The sequence below is a fragment of the Garra rufa genome, chromosome 10 (genome assembly GCF_049309525.1).
Source record: "Garra rufa chromosome 10, GarRuf1.0, whole genome shotgun sequence".
In the NCBI taxonomy this organism is placed as follows: domain Eukaryota; kingdom Metazoa; phylum Chordata; class Actinopteri; order Cypriniformes; family Cyprinidae; genus Garra; species Garra rufa.
Genome location: NC_133370.1, coordinates 32,517,158 through 32,539,139, shown reverse-complemented (window position 1 = coordinate 32,539,139; position 21,982 = coordinate 32,517,158). Strand labels below are relative to the sequence as shown.

At 35.4% G+C, this 21,982-nt stretch overlaps 1 protein-coding gene across 1 annotated transcript in view; it reads left to right on the top strand.

Annotated features, from left to right (window-relative positions):
• atr (ATR checkpoint kinase) overlaps nt 1-21,982 on the top strand; it is a 46,969-nt gene that overhangs the window by 13,716 nt on the left and 11,271 nt on the right. Inside the window, exons 16-35 of the mRNA XM_073849429.1 lie at nt 680-865; nt 1,041-1,136; nt 4,657-4,787; nt 5,059-5,202; nt 6,480-6,573; nt 6,717-6,842; nt 12,500-12,706; nt 12,833-12,946; nt 14,066-14,181; nt 14,251-14,371; nt 14,448-14,585; nt 14,717-14,930; nt 16,858-17,030; nt 17,282-17,446; nt 17,997-18,088; nt 18,176-18,267; nt 18,352-18,529; nt 18,611-18,799; nt 20,016-20,175; nt 20,263-20,442. Coding sequence (XP_073705530.1) covers nt 680-865; nt 1,041-1,136; nt 4,657-4,787; nt 5,059-5,202; nt 6,480-6,573; nt 6,717-6,842; nt 12,500-12,706; nt 12,833-12,946; nt 14,066-14,181; nt 14,251-14,371; nt 14,448-14,585; nt 14,717-14,930; nt 16,858-17,030; nt 17,282-17,446; nt 17,997-18,088; nt 18,176-18,267; nt 18,352-18,529; nt 18,611-18,799; nt 20,016-20,175; nt 20,263-20,442 — 2,916 coding nt within the window. The remainder of the gene's footprint in view (nt 1-679; nt 866-1,040; nt 1,137-4,656; nt 4,788-5,058; nt 5,203-6,479; nt 6,574-6,716; nt 6,843-12,499; nt 12,707-12,832; nt 12,947-14,065; nt 14,182-14,250; nt 14,372-14,447; nt 14,586-14,716; nt 14,931-16,857; nt 17,031-17,281; nt 17,447-17,996; nt 18,089-18,175; nt 18,268-18,351; nt 18,530-18,610; nt 18,800-20,015; nt 20,176-20,262; nt 20,443-21,982) is intronic.

Here is a 21,982-nt window from a genome sequence, read left to right as displayed (position 1 = left end):
TTTTTTCAGGATTCTTTGATGAATAAAAATTTAAAACGAACTGCATTTGTTTAAAATAGAAATCTTTTTTTTTTAACAATATACACCACTGTTCAAAAGTTTGTGGTCAGTACATTTTTATTCTTTCTTTTTTTGAAAGAAATTTATACTTTTATTCAGCAAGGATGTGTTAAATTGATAAAAAGTGATAGCAATGACTGTATATTGTTAGAAAGGATTTATATTTTTCATAAATGCTGTTCTTTTTTACTTTTTATTCATCAAAAAATCCTGAAAAAAGCATCACAGGTTCTAAAAATATATAATATTTGGCAGCAACTGTTGCCAACATAGATAATTCTAATAATAAATCAGCATTTTAGAATTATTTCTAAAGGATCAATGGCTGATGAAAATTCAGCTTTGCATCACAAAAACAAATTATATTTTAAAGTATAATAAAATAGAAACCATTATTTTATATTGTACTTACATTTTGCAATATTACTGTTTTATTTCATGTATTTTTGATCAAATAAGTGCAGCCTTGATGAGCATAAGAGACTTCTTGAAAAAAACATACAAGTCTTACTGATCTCAGAGTTTTGAACGGCAGTGTATATATTTTTATTTTATTTTATATATATTTTTTTTATTTAACAGTTATTTTATATTTGGTGAATGTATGTTTTTTTCACAGAATGAGACAGAAATTGAACTGGGCAGTCTGCTGAGACAGGATTTCCAGGGTCTTCATAATGAGCTGCTCTTGCGTTTAGGAGAACACTACCAGCAGGTCTTTAATGGACTTGCTATTTTAGCTTCTTTCGCCTCCAGTGACGACCCCTACCAGGGCCCAAGAGAAATCACCACCCCAGGACGCATGGTACAGCTGCTCTAATAATAATCATCATCAGATTAAGACCCTTGAGTATCTAGCACATCTTTGATAAACTGATTCAAGTTCATTTGTTCTAGAGTTGAATGCATCGGAGTCTGTTTTCAGTTTTCTATTATAGGCATTGTTTGGGAAATAATACTGTCTGTCAATGTCTGTGCAGGCAGATTATCTGCAGCCCAAGCTCCTGGGCATTCTGGCTTTCTTTAACATGCAGCTGCTGAGCTCTAGTGCTGGAGAGAAGGAGAAAAAGAAAATGGTAGGTGACATTTAGACATTTGAGACATGTTTAGCTGACTGACTCTGTGACCGCTTTCTGTGATTCTTAAGTTTAGAGTTGACTATAGAGTATTATTATGAATGTGCTTTCAGTCACAACAGAGGATGTCTATTGTGCACAAGTTTTATGGATTTTTATGGACTTTGGGCTTTTTTGTCATTATTTGGTATGTATGGAAGCCCATTTCTGCCACTGAACAAAATAAAAGCTAATAGCAATTTATCTCACAGTTCTGACTTTTTTTTTCTCAGAATTGCTTGATATAAACGCACTTTTGTAAGTCAGGAATTGCAAGATATAAACTCACAATTCTGACTTTTTTTCCTAGAATTGCAAGTTTATGTTTCAGAGTTTTGAGAAAAAAAGTCAGGGTTGTGAGTTACAAACTTGCATTTGCAAGAAAAAAAGTAAAAACTTTTTATTTTATATTAATATTTATATAATTTATATATATATTTATATTAACTTTTTAGTTTATATCTCACAGTTCTGACTTTATAACTCACAATTGCAAGTTTTAATCTCACAATTCTGAAAAATAGTGTCAAAGTTGTGAGAGATAAACTTACAATTCTGACTTTTTTTCTTAGAATTGTGAGTTTATATTTCACAATTATGAGTAAAAAAGTCATAATTGCACGGGAAAAAGTCATAATTTGCGAGAAGAAAAGTCGGAATTGTGAGTTATCTGAATTCTGAGTTTATATTGTGCAATTCTGAGAAAAAGTCAAAATTGCAGGTTTATATCTAACAATTCTGAGAAAAAAAGTCAGAATTGTGAGATACAAACTTGCATTTGTGAGAGTTTTTATCTCACAATTCTGACTTTATTTATTAGTATTCTGGGATATTTCTTGCAATTGTGAGTTTATATCATGCAATAAGTCAAAATTTCAAGTTTATATCTCACAGTTCTGACTTTATGATTAGCAATTGCAAGTTTATATCCCACAATTATGAGGAAAAAAAAGTCAGAATTGTGAGATAAAAACTTGCATGTGTGAGGGGGGAAAAAAATTCAGAATTGCGAGTTTTTATCTCACCATTCTGACTTTATTTCTCGCAATTGAGAGTTTATATTCCAGTATTCCGGGATATTTCTTGCTAAGTTTATATGCAATTAAGAAAAAAGTCTAAATTTCAAGTTTATATCTCACAGTTTTGACTTTATAACTTGCAATTGCAAGTTTATATCTCACAATTATGAGAAATAAGGCAAAATTGCGAGGGAAAAAGTCAGAATTGCAAGTTATCTGAATTCGGACTTTATAACTCAATTGTAAGTTTATATCATGCAATTCTGAGAAAAAAATCAAAATTGCATGTTTTTATCTCACCATTCTGACTTTATTTCTTGCAATTGAGAGTTTATATCCCAGTATTCTGGGATATTTCTTGCAATTGTGAGTTTATATGCAATTAAGAAAAAAAGTCTAATTTTTTTTTTTACAGTTCTGACTTTATAACTCGCAGTTTATATCTAAGTTTATATCTCACAATTATGAGAAATAAAGTCTGTGAGACATAAACTCACAATTCTGACTTTTTTTTCTCAGAATTGCGAGATACAAACTGGCATTTACAAGAAAAAAAGTCAAGAATTGCAAGTTATCTGAATTCTGACTTATAACTCAATTGTGAGTTATTATCATGCAATTCTGAGACAAAGTCAAAATTGCAGGTTTATATCTTACAATTCAAAGAAAAAAGTCAGAATTGTAAGATACAAACTTGCATTTGTGAGAAAAAATTCAGAATCGCAAGTTTTTATTTCACAATTCTGACTTTTTTTCTTGTAAATGCCAGTTTATATCCCAGTATTCTGGGATATTTCTTGCAATTGTGAGTTTATATGCAATTAAGAAAAAAGTCTAAATTTCAAGTTTATATCTCACAGTTCTGACTTTATAACTAACAGTCACAATTATGAGAAATAAAGTCAGAGTTTGTGAGACATAAACTCACAATTCTGACTTTTTTTTTTTTAGAATTGCGAGTTTATATTTCACACTTATGAGAAAAAAGGCAAAATTTAGAAAAAAAGAGAAAAAAAGTTAGAATTGCGAGGTACAAACTGGCATTAACAAGAAAAAAGTCAAGAATTGCAAGTTATCTGAATTCTGACTTTATAACTCAATTGCAGGTTTATATCTCACAATTCTGAGAAAAAAAGTGAATAAAAAGTTAAAACGAACAGCATTTATTTAAAATAGATATCTTTTCTAACAACATACACTACCGTTCAAAAAGTTTTTGTGGTCAGTAAATTTGTATTTTTTCTTTTTAAGTATTTAATAGTTTTATTCAGCAAGGATGTGGTAAATTGCTAAAAAGTGATAGCAATGACTGTATATTGTTAGAAAAGAATTAATATTTTTCATAAATGCTGTTCTTTTAAACTTTTTATTCATCAAAAAATCCTGAAAAAGGCATCACAGGTTCTAAAAATATATAATATTTGGCAGCAACTATTGCTAACATAGATAAATCTAATAATTAGCACAATAGAATGATTTCTGAAGGATCATGTGACACTGAAGACTGGAGTAACTGTGATGAAATTTCAGCTTTGCATCACAGGAACAAATTATATTTCAGAGTATATTAAAATAGAAACCATTACTTCATATTGTAATGACATTTAACAATATTACTGTTTTTTTTTTCATTTATTTCTGATCATATAAATGCATTACAAATTTAATGATTCCATGCATTTGTGAGAAAAAAATTCTGAATTGCGAGTTTTTATCTCACAATTCTGACTTTATTTCTCACAATTGCGAGTTTATATCCCAGTATTCTGGGATAGTTCTTGCAGTTGTTTATAATTGCATAATAATTAATGAGTTAATTAGTTTATATCATGCAATTAAGAAAAATTTATCAAAATTTCAAGTTTTATCTTATAGTTCTGACTTTATAACTCACAATAGCAAGTTTATGTCTCACAATTATGAGAAATAAAGTCAGAGTTTGTGAGACAAACTCACAATTCTGACTTTTTTTCACAGAATTGCGAGTTTATATTTCAAAAGGCAAAATTGCGAGGAAAAAAGTTAGAATTGCAAGATACAAACTGGCATTTACAAGAAAAAAAGTAAAGAATTGAAAGTTATCTGAATTCTGACTTTATAACTCAATTGTGAGTTTATATCATGCAATTCTGAGAAAACGTCAAAATTGCAGGTTTATATCTCACAATTCAGAGAAAAAAATTCAGAATTGCGAGTTTTTATCTCACAATTCTGACCTTATTTCTTGCAATTGTGAGTTTATATCATTCTATTGTGAGTCAAAATTGCAAGTGGCTTTTGTTTTTACTTTAATCACTGTCATGTCAAATCAAGTAAAGATCTCCATAAACATAGGATTTAAAATACATAATCTTTGTCAGTGTATGGTTGATAGACTTTTTGAAAAAACATGGTAGTAGAAGTAGCAAAATTGTTCAATCCACTTTATGTCAGTATAATTATGACCTTTTTTCCCCACTCAGGCTCTGAACAGTTTAATGGCCCTGATGAAGCTAATGGGTCCAAAGCACATCAGCTCAGTCCGAGTGAAGATGATGACCACACTCAGAACAGGCCTGAGGTACAAGGACGACTTCCCAGAGCTCTGCTGCAGGTACGTTTCTCATTTGGATTGGTCTGAATTTTGATGAAGCTGCGCACATATCAGAAAAATATCAGAAGTGCCATCTGTATGAGAGTGCTGCCGAAAAGATCCAGATTGTTCTTTAATTACTGCAGCAAACTCAACAGGACACCAGATTTGCATTTATATTTAAACATGTAAGCTCAACAAGAACCATCTGTTTTTAATATGCAATCAGGTCAGAGGATGAAATTGTAATTGCAAGTATATAAGCTTTATTTGTTTTTTTGCTGGTTTACAGGACATGGGACTGTTTTGTGCGCTGTCTCGACCCGTCTTATCTGGGTCCGCTTCTGAGTCATGTAATCGTTGCCCTTTTACCTCTCATCTCCATCCAACCTAAAGAGACAGCAGTGATCATGCACTACCTCATAGTGGAGAACAGGTGTGTGGTATTCCTCCTTTTTCTTGTCATATCCAGTCAAGCCTGAAATTATTCATACCCCTGGCAAATTCAACCAGCAAGTTTTTTTTTTTTGACCGGAAATGACATAGGCTTCTCCCAAAAGATAATAAGATGATGTACAAGAGGCATCATTGTGGAAAAAAATATTTCTCAGCTTTTATTTACATTTGAACAAAAAGTGGCATGTCCAAAATTATTCATACCCTTCTCAATAATCAATAGAAAAGCCTTTATTGGCTATTACAGCAATCAAACGCTTCCTATAATTGTTGACTAGCTTTTTGCACGTCTCCACTGGTATTTTTGCCCATTGAATTTTTTTTTTTTTACCTCTCTCACTATCCTCCTGGCCAGTACAGGTGTCCCTTTTGGCTTCCGACCACGTGCTCTGAGATTTTTCACAGTGCGGAACGTCTTGTATTTTTTAATAATACTTTGCACAGTAGCCACTGAAACTTCAAAACATTTAGATATGGTCTTATAGCCCTTGCCTGACTTGTGAGCAGCCACAATGCGCAGCCGCAGGTCCTCAATCCTAGCCATGACTGTCCACAAACCAACAGCAGAGAGCTTCTGTTTTTCACCTGTTGAGTTGATTAAAACAGTTGATGAATCAGGGTAATTAGGATGCTTTAGAACAGCTTGGACTATTTGGAATGGTATAGAACTTTGGATTTCCCCATAGACTGTGACAGTTTGCAAAGGGTATGAATAATTTTGGACATGCCACTTTTTGTTCAAATGTAAATAAAAGCTGAGAAATATTTTTTTCCACAATGATGCCTCTTGTACATGGTCTTATTATCTTTTGGGAGAAACCTGTGTCATTTCCGGTCAAAAAAAAAAAACTGGTTGAAAAAAGTACTTTAAGTCAGAATTTGCCAGATGTCTGAATAATTTCGGGCTTGACTGTAGATGTCATATAGGATTGATTTGGTTTTAATTCTCTAAAGGTTTTTGATGGTTTTTAGATATTTTTATAGATGTTATTTATTAATGTGTTGACAACATATACTCATTAACGTCACCAAATGGAGTTGCAAAAATGATTTTTAATCAGGTTTGAACACTCCCCCCTCCTCCATTGGTTGGACAAACAGATAGTCCTGTCCCAAATGAATGCTATTGGCTAATTTATAGTTGTCTCTGCATATTAAGGTGCACTATCACACTAATATATTGTACAAAAATACAATAATGTTTTTGCATTTTGTTTTTCTTGCTAAAATCTTTTTTCCATGATCTTCTTATTTCAGGGAGGAAGTGCAGGACTTTCTTCATGAAATCTACTTCCTTCCTGACCACCCAGAGCTGAAAAATATTCACAAGGCCCTTCAAGATTACCGTAAGGTACAGCCTAAACAAACCAATCATCACATCAAAGAACAAAAAACAATGTAAAAGTCAGTTGTGCTACATATTGTGACGTGATTTCAACAAAATGAAATTATTTGAATAATTATGGTTATGTTTACACAATTTTTAAACAACAGCAAACCTCAAAAAGCAATGACATGCAGGCAGCGCTGCAGCTCTCCATGCGGGCCATCCAGCATGAGAATGTGGATGTACGCATCCATGCGCTCACCAGCTTGAAGGAGATGATATACAAGAACCAGGTCAGACTTACTTTTAATATATAAGAAAGCATTACCAGCTTGGGTCCAAATACACACATAGGAGTCTGTACATCATCAGTTTTTTTACTCCATGCAGCTTACATTTGTATATTGAATAAAAAAGTATACGGGCCATTCTACAGAATTGGTTCAGAGTTGGAAAAGTCTTGAAAAAAGTAATATCCAAAGTACACAATTCTAGTAATTGTGCAGTTAATTCTCATTTTCAGAAATAAAATGGAATATTTGTCCTTACTACCGAAACACAGTAATACATAGTTTAATAAGAAGGGTTATGTTGACCTATTATGATTTTGCTTGCATATTTCTTGTAAATATATATTTTTCTATTTGATTACAAGTTTTTAGAGGTAAATCAATAACACTTACAATTTTAACAATGTTTCAAGTGTGATTTATGGCAAAAAGTTGATTATACTGATTTTAAACTTTGAATATACACTGAAGCAAACACTTTCATAACATTTTAGTTAAATTCAGTATACTTTATTTTTGACAAAACAGCACATTTTCGGTAGTGACAGTAATGTTTTTGTAGCGACCACATCACAATTTTTTTTAACCCACATACTAAAACACTACTAAAACATAAAGTGCTAAAATTTGCATAACTGCACTAAAATTTTGTTTATTTCCCCCAAATAAAGGATTATGTGTTCCCTTTTGTCACTACCGAAACAATGATGACATGTTTCGGTCATGACTGTTACGGTAGTGACAATTTTATTGGATAACACCCAAAAAACCAAAGATGTCACAACCAAAACTTCACCAAATGTTTCGGTAGTGACAAATTTAGATACTTTTGAACCTAGCTCAAAGATGCTGGCACAGTTCTGAACAGTTGTACACATATAAAAACTAAATGTTAAGGAATAATTTCCAAAAAAGTGTTTAATTATAGAAAAATGGTGTTCGGTAGTGACATTCTTCACTGTGTTACACACAGATTTTTCGTACTTTTGAACACATTTACCTCAAAATGATGGGGCCTGTCTACTCACTATGTAGATATGAGAGAGAGTGACAGAAATATTTCCTGACATAAATGTAGGGATGTAGTTAAAGTCCGTCTCAGCCAATGGACTAAAACATACACTGTTTTGGTAGTGACATGAAAATCCAGGACACATTTTTTTACATAGTGTTTACATAGTTTCATAATTAACAAAGAAAATATAAAATAGATTTTTTTTTTACTTCACTTTTTTTAAAAAATCAAAAATATATTTAATTCAATATCATTTTCTTATGCTGAAATTTAGCGGTTAGGGTAAGGGTTTGGTATAGACACCTCCCGATTGGAAGTACCCACTAATTTATGATTTTATATATGTGACCCTGGACCACAAAACCAGTCTTAAGTCGCATGGGTATATTTGTAGCAATAGCCAAAAATACATTGTATGGGTCAAAACTATTGATTTTTCTTTTATGCCAAAAATCATTAGGAAATTAAGATCATGTTCCATGAAGATTTTTTGTAAAATTCCTACTATAAATATATCAAAATGTAATTTTTGATTAGTAATATGCATTGTTAAGAACTTAATTTGGAGAACTTTTAAGGTGATTTTCTCAGTATTTTGATTTTTTTTTGCACCCTCAGATTCCAGATTTTCAAATAGATGTATCTCGGCCAAATATTGTCCTATCATAACAAACCATGCATCAATAGAAAGCTTATTTATTGAGCTTTCATATGATGTATACATCTCAGTTTTGTCAAATTTAACCTTATGACTGGTTTTGTAGTCCAGGGTCACATATATTAAGCTTACGGATATTTTAAATTTGTGACCCTGGACCACAAAACCAATTTTTTTTAATTTATACATCATCTAAAAGCTGAATAAATAAGCTTTGATGTATGGTTTGTTAGGCTAGAACAATATTTGGTCGAGATACAACTGTTTGAATATCTGGAATCTGAGAGTGCAAAAAAATGAAATATTAAAGGGGGCATCAGATGCCCATTTCCACAAATTAATATGATGCTTTAGGGTCCAAATGAAAAGTTTGTAATAAACTTTGATTAAAAATTCTCTATGGTAGTGTAAAAAAACACTCGTTTTACCTGGTAAAAAATGCCGCTGTTCTCAGCAAGCGATATCGGTACCTGGCCCTTTAAATGATATGAACCTCTGCTCACCCCGCCCTTCAGTTCTGTGGGGCGTGTCATTATATAGCACACAGGGTGTCGCCTAGGCCCTAGACAACAGTTGGGGGTATAGTTATATAGTTTGGGGGAAAATGGCACTGGGGGGGCTTTGAAGACACTGTACAACTCCATCCATTTAAAATTTAATTTAAAAACCGGAGTTGGAACTGAAACAAGATGACAAACGCAAAGAAGTTTGGCAATTACGGCTTATACTGGACGTGTCTGAATGGTTAGTAAACTTAATATCACTTTGATTTATCTTTATATGTACTGGTAGGCAGTGGTGTAGTCTAGTTTTTTGTAGTGAGTATACTGTGATTTTTCCCTCTCAGCCCCATATTCACCCATCCCAGAGCAACACCCCACACACCACCACACTCATTAATGCATACAGGATGCATTCTGAAACACTGTTTATGTGTTATTAACATTTTGATTTACTTTTAGCAAGTTTTATGAGCTGTCAATTTTCAATGCACATTTAGGGGTGCAAGTTGGAACTATTATTAACAATAAATTCAGGGCTCAAAATTAACTTTTTTACTTGGTAGCACTGGTGCTCCTAACTTCAAAAAGTTAGGAGCACCAAAAAAAAATTAGGAACACCTAATTTCTTTTTAGTATTGTGCAAATCTTGATTCTTCATGGCCGATTCTTATTACTGATGCTTTACAAGCAAATTGGCAAATTTGAAAGCTTTTTTTTATTATTATTATTATTTTATTATTATTTTACGCCTTAAGCAAGGGACAACCACTGCATTTTTAAACCATCTACAGTAGAAATAACAAAAAAAAAAAAAAAAGGACACAGCTCTTTCTTAGTTGCGTAGACAATAAATGTAGCCATAATCAAAGTAGGCTACTATTTCAATATTCAAAGTGCAAATAGAGGCCGAATTTTTCAAGCATGATCTAGAGCTATAGACAATTACACAACTTATAATAGTCCACATACCAGGGTTGAGGTCAATTCAGGAATGAACTTTATTTAAAATGCTTTACAAATACCAAGTAATGTGTGAAATAGAGTTGATCAAATGCAAGTAAATAAAAATGAGAACTGGACATTATGAATTAATAATTGAATGACAGTGGTGATAAGTTTCTGGATGTACTATACATTCAATATATGATTACCACATAATATATGTCTCAACTCACAAAAAAATGAGTCGTGTTCATTCATGTATTTCATTCATTTTTTTTATTGCATTGAATTATCATCATTTCCTGAAATTTGGCATGTGAAATGATCACGTTTAACATACTAAACATGCAGTACTTTGTATTTCTTTTATATGTTTGTTGTTTATGTGATTTACAATGTTTAATGTACTATAAACTATTAAGCAAATCAAGTCAAATTATTTTATTTAGCAGCTCAAGTGGAATTTAGTGGAATTTATTTGATTTCAATCCTATTTCCTGACATTCCAATTCAATTCCTGTCAGCTGCATGCAATTCCAGGAAGTGAATTGGAATTTACCATTCATTCTCAATTCAATTCATGAATGGCCCCAACCCTGCCACATACTAATAACAGCCTAGATGTTATGTATCCTAATTTGCGCACATTGGAGAGTCGCTCTCTAAACATGGGGTATTAAAATTGCTTTTGAATGCGCGTGCGCGTTTTACTTTTGGTTTCGTTTTAACGATCGCTCGAAACTCTCGGCGGTGCTGAGCGTGCATTCTACAATACAAGAGATTATTTTAACAAAACCATTCGAAAGTGGGAGGACACAAACGAGAACTCGTGTCCCCAGTGGAAATTACATCTTTGCGTGAATGGAACTCTGCCGCAGAGTTAGCATTTGATGTGAATGTATGCCGCGTTGTACAGTATATTGAGACGGACAGGCTTGTGAAAACACTGAAAGATTGTAATTCGAGTCTGTTTTCGTTTCATAATTCATATCTCATTTATTGGTTTGCGTAACTTGATTTCAAACTCGCGTCGAGAATCACCACCAAGTTTGATAGGTGACGTCAGATCCAGGTCACAGCAGGCTACGGAAGCCTTAATAGTTTATATATCATTAATTTTCAAATAGAAGCAGCCGATTGGTCTACACATCGCCGCTTTAAGTCAAAACAATACGCCTCGCAAGACAGATGTGGTTAATTTATGAATGAAAGTGTGAAAATTATGTCACAATATCATGTTGTTACGTATCCTCGTGCTTTTTAAAGTGGGTATACGCAAATCCTTGACCTTTTCTAGTGGGTATACGGTGTATACCTGCATATCACGTAGAGACTACACTGCTGGTAGGGTAGAGTACTGAGAGATACGAACACAATGTGTTTACTGAGGTACAGAGACGAACGCGATGTGTTTACTGTGGTACAGAGACGAACGCGGTGTGTTTACTGTGGTAAAGAGACGAACGCGGTGTGTTTACTGAGGCATAGCTGATTGAACAAGAGCAAAAAAGTGATCGGTTAACATAACTTACTCCGTCCTTATATTGAAATACATAAATGTGAGTGTTATAGTCTTTACTCATGTGCAGTTGCGGGCTGTAAACACGTTTGCAGGTATTGCATTAACATTACATCTTAATTATTAACAGACACGTTTTAAACCATCTAGCGTTACAAAGCTAAGCTTTATACTGACCCTCGTTTATAAAGCAGTATGGTGAGAAATGATTCGCGTAAACATGAACCCATTTAGGTAGATCGGCGATCACATTCCCTCAGTGCTGTTAGTTTACTTCTCACTCGGGCCGGGTCTATGCTAAAACACTGCTGTCTATCAACTATCGCAGGAGCGGCCTCTGTCGGTGTTACGCCACAACGACAGGCATCTGAGAACGGCTGGATATGAGAAGAGGCTAATTATTTTACTTAATGAAAAGAAAACTACTGGGTGGATCTTTGTCATTCTAGGGTGGTTGTGTACACACACTCCCAACACACATTTCAGTTCAAACAGCTTGTAAAAGTGCATGTGGCACCGTATGACCCCTTTAAGAAAATCGCCTTTAAAGTTGTGCAAATAAAGTTCTTAGCAATGCATATTACTAATTAAAAATTAAGTTTTGATATATTTACAGTAGGAAAGTTGCTAAATATCTTAATGGAACATGACTTTTACTTAATATCCTAATGATTTTTGCATAAAATAAAAATGTATAATTTTGACCCATACAGTGTATTTTTGGCTATTGCTACACATATACACCCGTGCTACTGAAGACTGGTTTTCTGGTCCAGGGTCACATATTCTTGTGTGTTTCAATAGATGATAAAAGGATGTTAGTAAAACATCTAAGATTTGAATATTTAAATGCTTTTGAAATGTGTATTTTGGTTATGGGACAGCAGTTTGCACCAATTCTGTAGAATGGACCATATAAATACAGTATGGGAAAATAAGCATATTATTGCAGGCCAGGCTTGAAAAAAACCTAAAAGGGGCCTGACAGGTTGATCTATATCAATATGTGTTTTTGTTCTACAGGATGCTCTGTTAAAACATGTCTTGGACAGTGAGATGGTAGAGCCAGTGATCTCTCAGTTAGTGACGGTGTTGCTCCGGGGGTGCCAGGATGTCAATCCTGAAGCCAGGCTTTTGTGTGGAGAATGCCTGGGGGAGTTGGGAGCCATTGATCCTGGTCGACTTGATTTGTCACCCGCTGACACTCAAGGAGCTGGCTCGACATTTGTGGTAAAACATTCCTCGGACAGTTTTGTATCAGTCACAATCTTGAAGATGGTGTTTTAAGTGTGTAGCTTTGCATTTTGTGTATTAAGTGTTAGACACGGAATAAAGAGAATGTCTATATTCTTTTAGAGTGGGATCGATGATCCAAACTTTGCCTATGAACTACTGACAGAGCTGACCAGAGCCTTTCTAGCCTATGCAGATGATGTGAGAGCTCAAGATGCTGCGGCGTATGCTATGCAGGTATGCGCTTTAATAATGTCCTTTGTGATTCACTTTAAGACTTGCTTTGAGATTTTCGATGTAATCCGAGAGCTTTCTGAACTTCCATAGACAGCAAAGGTCCTACCACGTTTAAAGGAACACTCCACTTTATTTGGAAATAGGCTCATTCTCCAACTCCCCCCGAGTTAATAAGTTGAGTTTTACCGTTTTGAAATCCATTCAGCCGTTCTCCTGTTCTGGCGATATCACTTTTAACATAGCTTAGCATAGATCATTGAATCCTATTAGACCAATAGCATCATGTTCAAAAATGACCAACGAGTTTCGATATTTGTCCTATTTAAAACTTGACTCTTCTGTAGTTATATCGTGTACTTAGACCGGCAGAAAATGTAAAGCTGTGATTTTCTAGGCCGATAAGATTAGGAACTACCCTCCCATTCCGGCGTAATAGTCAAGGAAGTTTGATGCCGTAACATGGCCGAAACATGCGCAATAATATCACGCAGCACATGCGCAAACGCTAACCTAGCTGGGAACTAATTTCAGGCGCTGTGTGACATTACTCTGCCTGCTTCAGCCATATTATGGCAGCAAACTTCCTTGACTGTTACACCGGAATGGAAGTGTAGTTCCTAATCTTATCGGCATAGAAAATCACACCTTTACATTTTCCGCCGGTCTTAGTACACGATATAACTACAGAAGAGTCAATTTTTAAATAGGACAAATATCTAAACTCGTTGGTCATTTTTGAATGCGATGCTATTGGTCTAATAGGATTCAATGATCTATGCTAAGCTATGCTAAAAGTGATATCGCCAGAACAGGAGAACGGCTGAATGGATTTAAAAACGGTAAAACTCAACTTATTAACTCGGGGGGAGTTGGAGAATGAGCCTATTTCCAAAAAAAGTGGAGTGTTCCTTTAAAGCACAGAAACATAATAAGGACATCATCAAAATGTTCATGTGACATCAGTGGTTCAACCGTAATTTTACGAAGCTACAAGAATACTTTTCATGCACAAAAAAAACAAATAACTTGATTCAACAATTCTTCTTTCCTGAGACTTAGAGCATTCATGTGCTGTGCCTTGTTTAGAAGTATTTGAAACTCTGTAACCATCTGTTTCAGGAGCTGCTGTCATTATTTGAATGTCGGGAGGGCAGGACTGACTCACCAGGTCGGCGTCTATGGAGAAGATTCCCAGAGCAGGTTCAGGAAATCCTGGAGCCGCATCTCAATACCAGGTTGATAATTTTGTCAGCTTTTTTTCATATCCAGTGTTCATAAGACTGACTTATTGTCTTTATTTAAAGGTATAAGAGCTCTCAGAAGGTGGTGAATTGGTCTAAGTTGAAAAAGCCTATATATCTCACCAGCCGTGGAAGCAAATTCTCAGACTGGTCTGCTACATGGGCAGGTTACCTCATCAGTAAAGTAAGTTCACATCCACTTGTTTTCCAGCTTCAAATATACATAAACTAATTCTACCTCATCTTTTCATGTGTTTTAGGTTAGACATGAACTTGCTGGCAAAGTGTTCAACTGCTGTAGTTTCATCCTGAAGCATGATTACAAAGTGACCATCTATCTGCTGCCCCATATTTTGGTCTACGTGCTGATTGGATGCACTCAGGATGAGCAGCGAGAGGTACAAATTCAAAGCTTTGTGGAAAGGACACAGTATTTATTTTTGACTGGAAACTTACCATGTAGTTTTTTCTCAAAAAAGTTGAAGCCAGTGAAAAGGCTCAAAATAAAATTTGTGTTCATGTCCTGTAGGTGACTGAAGAGATGATGGCAGTCCTAAAGGAGGGTGACCCACGGTTACTGCGACTGCAGGAGAATGCCTCCAGTCTTAGTCAGCTCAGCACTCAAACCGTCTTCTCCATGCTGGACCACCTTACTCAGTGGTCCCGCCACAAGCTGCAGAGTCTGAGTACTAATAAGAGGCCAGGCAAACATGCCAGAGAACAGCCGCAGGCACAGGCCACAGGTGACTAACAAGATTACATTTTGCTTTGAAAAGCTGATGGTTATTATTTATAAATGTCTTGACATTATTGGGAATGATAATAGGCAGTATGTCTTTTGTTCTTTATTACATTTTACTTGACCAATTCCCTTCAAATATATATTTTTTTAATTTCTTCAGCAACACACTTTTGATGCACTTTTGACTTTTGAATTTATTATGCTGTGAATTTTTTTCTAGAAACATATTCTAAAAAATGGAACAGCAATAACATATAGGTTATATTTTTCAGCTCTCTATTATGTGTATGGAAGACAGTTCCTGCCACTGAATAAAACAAAAATGTTATTGCGACTTTTTATCTCACAATTGGGAACTTTTTTACTCAGAATTGCATGCTATAAATTTGCAATTGCAAGTTATAGTCAGAAAGGCATGATATAACTCCTGTTATAAACAATTCTGACTTTTTTCTTGCAAATGCAAGTTTGTATCTCACAATTCTGACCTTTTCTCTCAGAATTGCATGATATAAGCTCAGAATTGCAAAAAATAAAGTCAGAATTGCAATTGACTTTTTTCAGAATTGTGTATTATAAACTTGCAATTCTATTTTTCTCTGAAATGCATGAAACAAACGTACAATTATGACATTTTTTTTCTCAGAAATGCGTTTTCAATTCTGACTTTTTTGTATAAGAATTGCATGATATAAACTCACAATTGCGAGAAATAAAGTCAGAATTGTGAGATAAAAACTTGCAATTCTGACTTTTTTCTTGCAAATGTGAGTTTGTATCTCGCAATTCTGACTTTTCTCACAATTCCAAGCTTATGTCTCGCATTTCTGGCCTTTTTTCTCACAATTCTTTATTTATTTATTTTTTTTAGAATTGCTTGATATAAAGTTGCAATTGTGAGTTATAAAGTTAGAATTGTGTGATATAAACTCACAATTTTGACCTTTTTCTTGCAAGTATAAGTTTGCATCTCACATTTCAGAATTTTTTCTTGCAAATGCAAGTTTGTATCTCACAATTCTGACCCTTTCTCTCAGAATTGCATGATATAAGCTCAGAATTGCAAAAAATAAAATCAGAATTGCGCCATAACTTTTAATTCTGACTTTTTTCCTCACAATTATGTGTTTATATCGCAATTCTGGCTTTTTTTCTCCCAATTCTGACTTTTTTTCAGAATTGCGTATTACAAACTCGCAATTCTTTTTTTTTCTCAGAAATGCGTGATACAAACGTACAATTATTACATTTTTTTTTTCAGGAATGCGTGATGTAAACTTTTCAATTCTGACTTTTTTCTTGCAAATGTGAGTTTGTATCTCGCAATTCTGACTTTTCTCACAATTCCAAGCTTATGTCTCGCATTTCTGGCCTTTTTTCTCACAATTCTTTAATTTTTTTTTTTTTTTTTTTTTTTTTTTTTTAGAATTGCTTGATATAAAGTTGCAATTGTGAGTTATAAAGTTAGAATTGCGTGATATAAACTCACAATTTTGACCTTTTTCTTGCAACTATGAGTTTGCATCTCACATTTCTGAATTTCTTCTCGCAATTGCAAGTTTATGTCTTGCAATTCTGGCTTTTTTTTTCTCACAGTTGTGACTTTTTTTCTCAATTGAGAGTTATAAAGTCCAATTTTGAGGGGATAAAAAAGACTGATGTTTTCACAATTCAGAGTTAATAACTTGCAATTGCGTGTAATAAAGTCAGATTGCATGATATAAACTTCTGAGAAGCAAGTCAGAATTGAATTGAATTTCTCAGAATTGCAAATTTATATCTCACAAATCTATTTATAACTCGCCAATTCAGAGAATTGAATGATTTATTATGAATTTTTTTTTAATTCAGTGGCAGAAACGGGCTTTCGTACGTGTTTGTAAGTCAATGGAAATTAAGTATTTCTGACTCTTTCTTCATCCTCTTAGGCCCAGAGAGCAGTGAGTATCAAAGTGTAGTAACCTTCCTAAACAGCATTCCTCAGGATGTGCTGGCCAAGGCATCCTTCCGCTCCAGAGCCTACACACGTGCTGTCATGCACTTTGAGTCCTTTATCCGTGAGAAGAAACAGAACATTCAGGACCATCTTTCATTCCTCCAGGTATTAACAGTCTACAGATTTTTTGCTTATGGTTACTGGTTATGACTGCTGACTAAATAAATAAATGACCATGAAATAGTGATTTGAGTAAAAATTACAAACGAATTTAGATAAAATATAATCTGACCTATCAAATATGCTTGGGGTTTGAAAATATTCAGAAAGTATTTAAAACGGTTGCATACATTAATCTGGTCAGATGAGCTCCTATGTTCTTTTGTAACCTGTCTGCTTTGTTGGCCCTCTTCTAGTCTATGTATGCGGCCATGCATGAGCCAGATGGCGTGAGGGGTGTGAATGCTCTGAGGAAAGACGAGCCGTCATTGAGAGAGCAGATACTGGAGCATGAGAGCATCGGACTACTGCGTGAATCCACTGCCTGCTATGACAGAGCCATCCAACTCGAGCCAGACCAGGTGAGAATCACCCACACTCTTATTCTTATGGATATCGGCCAAATTCAGGTCACTGTTTGCAAATATCCAAACAAACCACGTGCCATAGTAAGTAAACAACAATAAAGCAATGTAACACCAGTGACGTGTGAATTATGTATTTTAACTCTATATCATTTAACAAAAATATATCAAAAAATAAAACTGATATACAGTGCCCTCCATAAGTATTGGAACAGTAAAGACAAAATTGCTCTGTTTGCTGTGGAGTCAAAAAATCTGTAAATATTATTAAAAGATGAATATGAGACAAAACTCAAATCTCAATATTTAGATTTTTTTTTTTATTTCTCAATCTGACCCTCAGATTTCAGATCTCGGCCAAGTATTGCCCTATCCTACGTTTCATACATCAATGGAAAGCTTTATTCAGCTTTCAGAAAATTGACCCTTATGACTGGTTTTGTGGTCCAGGGTCAAATTTGTGTAGTTAACCCTTCATGTATTCTCTCATTTTTAGTATTATGGTAACTAATGCTTTTTCTTCTCACTTTCTTTTCTTTGCATGCAGATTGTCCATTATCATGGCGTTATGACCTCTATGTTGGGTCTTGGTCAACTCTCTACAGTAATAACTCAGGTCAATGGAGTTCTGGCAAGCAGGTAGGTGTAATGATGTAGACGCAGTCCTCACACACCATTTAATGCAACCCCAGTGTTTTTAAACTGATGGGTGTTTCCTTTACAAAGGCCACGATGGAAATCCGATCTGAATACGTACCGGGTCGAGGCAGCATGGAAGCTGTCAAAGTGGGACTTAGTTGAAGACTATCTCGCCTCTGGTAAAGGATTTTTCCTGTTTCTGGAAACATAGAAATGTTTTTCAGATTGAAGAAGTGTTAATGTTTGTCATATCTGTTCTATAGATTGCAAGTCCAGCACATGGGGTGTCAGACTTGGCCAATTGTTGCTGGCAGCCAAGAAGCAAGATTCTGAGGCATTCTATGAAAAGCTTAAAATAGCCAGGAAAGAACAAGTCGTCCCTTTATCAGCAGCTAGTTTTGAGTGTGGCACCTATCAGAGAGGATATGAGTACATTGTGAGGTAATCTAGTGGAAAAAATAAAATCTAAAATAAAATCTACACATACAATGTGCTCAAATGCACTTTCGTACTGGGATTTAGGCTGCACATGCTGTGTGAGTTGGAGCATGCCTTCACTGAGCTGCAGAAGGAAAGCACAGAAGCTGGAGGATCCAAGAAGCCTGAGCCCAAACTCAACTGGGATGCCCACCTCCTTATGACCCAAAACTCATTCAGAGCCAAGGAACCCATCCTGGCCCTGCGGAGAGCTCTTCTTGGTCTCAGCAAAGGGTATGAGCACATGCTGCATTCAGTTCAAATTTCAGAATGAAATACAGTTGAGGTCAAAAGATTACATACACCTTGCAGAATCTGAGGGATCATACAAAATGCATGTTATTTTGTATCTAGTACCGACCTGAATAAGATATTTCCCACAACTGTGTTTTTTTTTTTTTTGTTTAGTGATAGTTGTTTATGAGTCCCTTGTTTTGCCTGCTGTTCTTTAGAAAAATCTTTCAGGTCCCACAAATTCTTTGGTTTTTCAGCATTTCTGTGTATTTAAACCCTTTCCAACAATGACAGTATGATTTTACTCATATGCAAACTATTTACATGAGGTTCAAACGCTCACTGATGCTCCAGAAGGAAACACAATGCATTAATAAGTAAAGGTAAATTTAACTTATTTTGTCTTCTGGGAAACATGTTAGTATCTTCTGTAGCTTCTGAAGGACAGTAATAAATGAAATTATATGATATTTAGGCAAAATAAGAAAAATTAACACATCTTCTTTCTGTTCAGAAGCTTACACCCCTGGCTCTTAATGCATCGTTTTTCCTTCTGGAGCATTGGTGAGGGTTTAAACCTTCTGTAATACTTGCATATGAGTCCCTCAGTTGTCCTCAGTGTGAAAAGATGGATCTTAAAATCATACAGTCATTGTTGGAAAAGATTTAAATACACAGAAATGCTGAAAAACCAAAGCATTTGTGGGACCTGAAGGATTTTTCTGAAGAACAGTTGGCAGTTTTCTATTCAGGACAAATAAGGGACTCATGAACAATTATCTCTAAACAAAAAAAAAGCTTTCACTAAAACACACAAAAAAGCTGTGGATCATTCAGGTAACAACACAGTATTAAGAATCAAGTGTATGTAAATTTTGAATGGGTTCATTTTTATAAATTCAACTATTATTTTGTGTACTATTTGTAAACATCTTTTATGTGAAATATCTTATTCAGGTCAGTTCTAAATAAAAAATAACATACAATTTGTATAAGCCCTCTTTTTTTTGGTAAAATGATTAACATTTTGCAGCTTCCGCAAGGTGTATGTAAACTTTTGACCTCAACTGTACTGTACTTCCACGTAAAAAATCCAAAATCCATGTTTTTTTCTTAGGTTAGGGTTCGGTTATTGCTATTCTGTAACTATTCTGTTTGAATGGTCATAATTATATTTGAAAGTGTGTTTGTTATGCTGATGAAGGCTTCTTTGCAGTTCTTCACGTGAGGAGCAGGTTGGTGAGTGCTGGCTGCAGAGCGCTCGTGTGGCCAGACGAGCTGGCCATCACCAAACAGCCTTCAACGGTCTCCTCAATGCTGAAAACTCCCATCTCTCTGAGCTCTTCATCGAGAAGGCCAAATGGCTCTGGTCTAAGGTATAGCAGTTCAGCCTAATGTTGTTTATACCAGTGCAGATCTCTTTGATTGTCTTATCCATCATTGAATTTGTTATGTTGTTTTAGGGTGATGTGCATCAGGCTCTGATAATCCTGCAAAAAGGTGTGCAGCAGTGTTTTCCCGATGACCAGCCACTTACAGACCCAAAGAGAATCCAGATAAAAGGGAACGCCATGCTGCTGGTGGGCAGATACATGGAGGAGACGGCCAACTTTGAGAGCAATGCTATTATGAAAACCTTTAAGGTATTTCAGTCACTTACTACTGGACACATGCAACACAAATCAGATTAGACGAGGGCTGGGCAGGAAAAAAAAAATAAATAAATAAAAAAAAAATATATATATATACACACACAGGTCCTTCTCAAAAAATTAGCATATTGTGATAAAGTTCATTATTTTCTGTAATGTACTGATAAACATTAGACTTTCATATATTTTAGATTCATTACACACAACTGAAGTAGTTCAAGCCTTTTATTGTTTTAATATTGATGATTTTGGCATACAGCTCATGAAAACCCAAAATTCCTATCTCAAAAAATTAGCATATCATGAAAAGGTTCTCTAAACAAGCTATTAACCTAATCATCTGAATCAATTAATTAACTCTAAACACCTGCAAAAGATTTCTGAGGATTTTAAAAACTCCCAGCCTGGTTCATTACTCAAAACCGCAATCATGGGTAAGACTGCCGACCTGACTGCTGTCCAGAAGGCCATCATTGACACCCTCAAGCAAGAGGGTAAGACACAGAAAGAAATTTCTGAACGAATAGGCTGTTCCCAGAGTGCTGTATCAAGGCACCTCAGTGGGAAGTCTGTGGGAAGGAAAAAATGTGTGGCAGAAAACGCTGCACAACGAGAAGAGGTGACCGGACCCTGAGGAAGATTTTGGAGAAGGACCGATTCCAGACCTTGGGGGACCTGCGGAAGCAGTGGACTGAGTCTGGAGTAGAAATCCAGAGCCACCGTGTACAGGCATGTGCAGGAAATGGGCTACAGGTGCCGCATTCCCCAGGTCTAGCCACTTTTGAACCAGAAACAGTGGCAGAAGCGCCTGACCTGGGCTACAGAGAAGCAGCACTGGACTGTTGATCAGTGGTCCAAAGTACTTTTTTCGGATGAAAGCAAATTTTGCATGTCATTCGGAAATCAAGGTGCCAGAGTCTGGAGGAAGACTGGGGAGAGGGAAATGCCAAAATGCCTGAAGTCCAGTGTCAAGTACCCACAGTCAGTGATGGTCTGGGGTGCCATGTCAGCTGTTGGTGTTGGTCCACTGTGTTTTATCAAGGGCAGGGTCAATGCAGCTAGCTATCAGGAGATTTTGGAGCACTTCATGCTTCCATCTGCTGAAAAGCTTTATGGAGATGAAGATTTCATTTTACAGCACGACCTGGCACCTGCTCACAGTGCCAAAACCACTGGTAAATGGTTTACTGACCATGGTATTACTGTGCTCAATTGGCCTGCCAACTCTCCTGACCTGAACCCCATAGAGAATCTGTGGGATATTGTGAAGAGAAAGTTGAGAGACGCAAGACTCAACACTCTGGATGAGCTTAAGGCCGCTATCGAAGCATCCTGGGCCTCCATAACACCTCAGCAGTGCCACAGGCTGATTGCCTCCATGCCACGCCGCATTGAAGCAGTCATTTCTGCAAAAGGATTCCCGACCAAGTATTGAGTGCATAACTGAACATAATTATTTGAAGGTTGACTTTTTTTGTATTAAAAACACTTTTCTTTTATTGGTCAGATGAAATACGCTAATTTTTTGAGA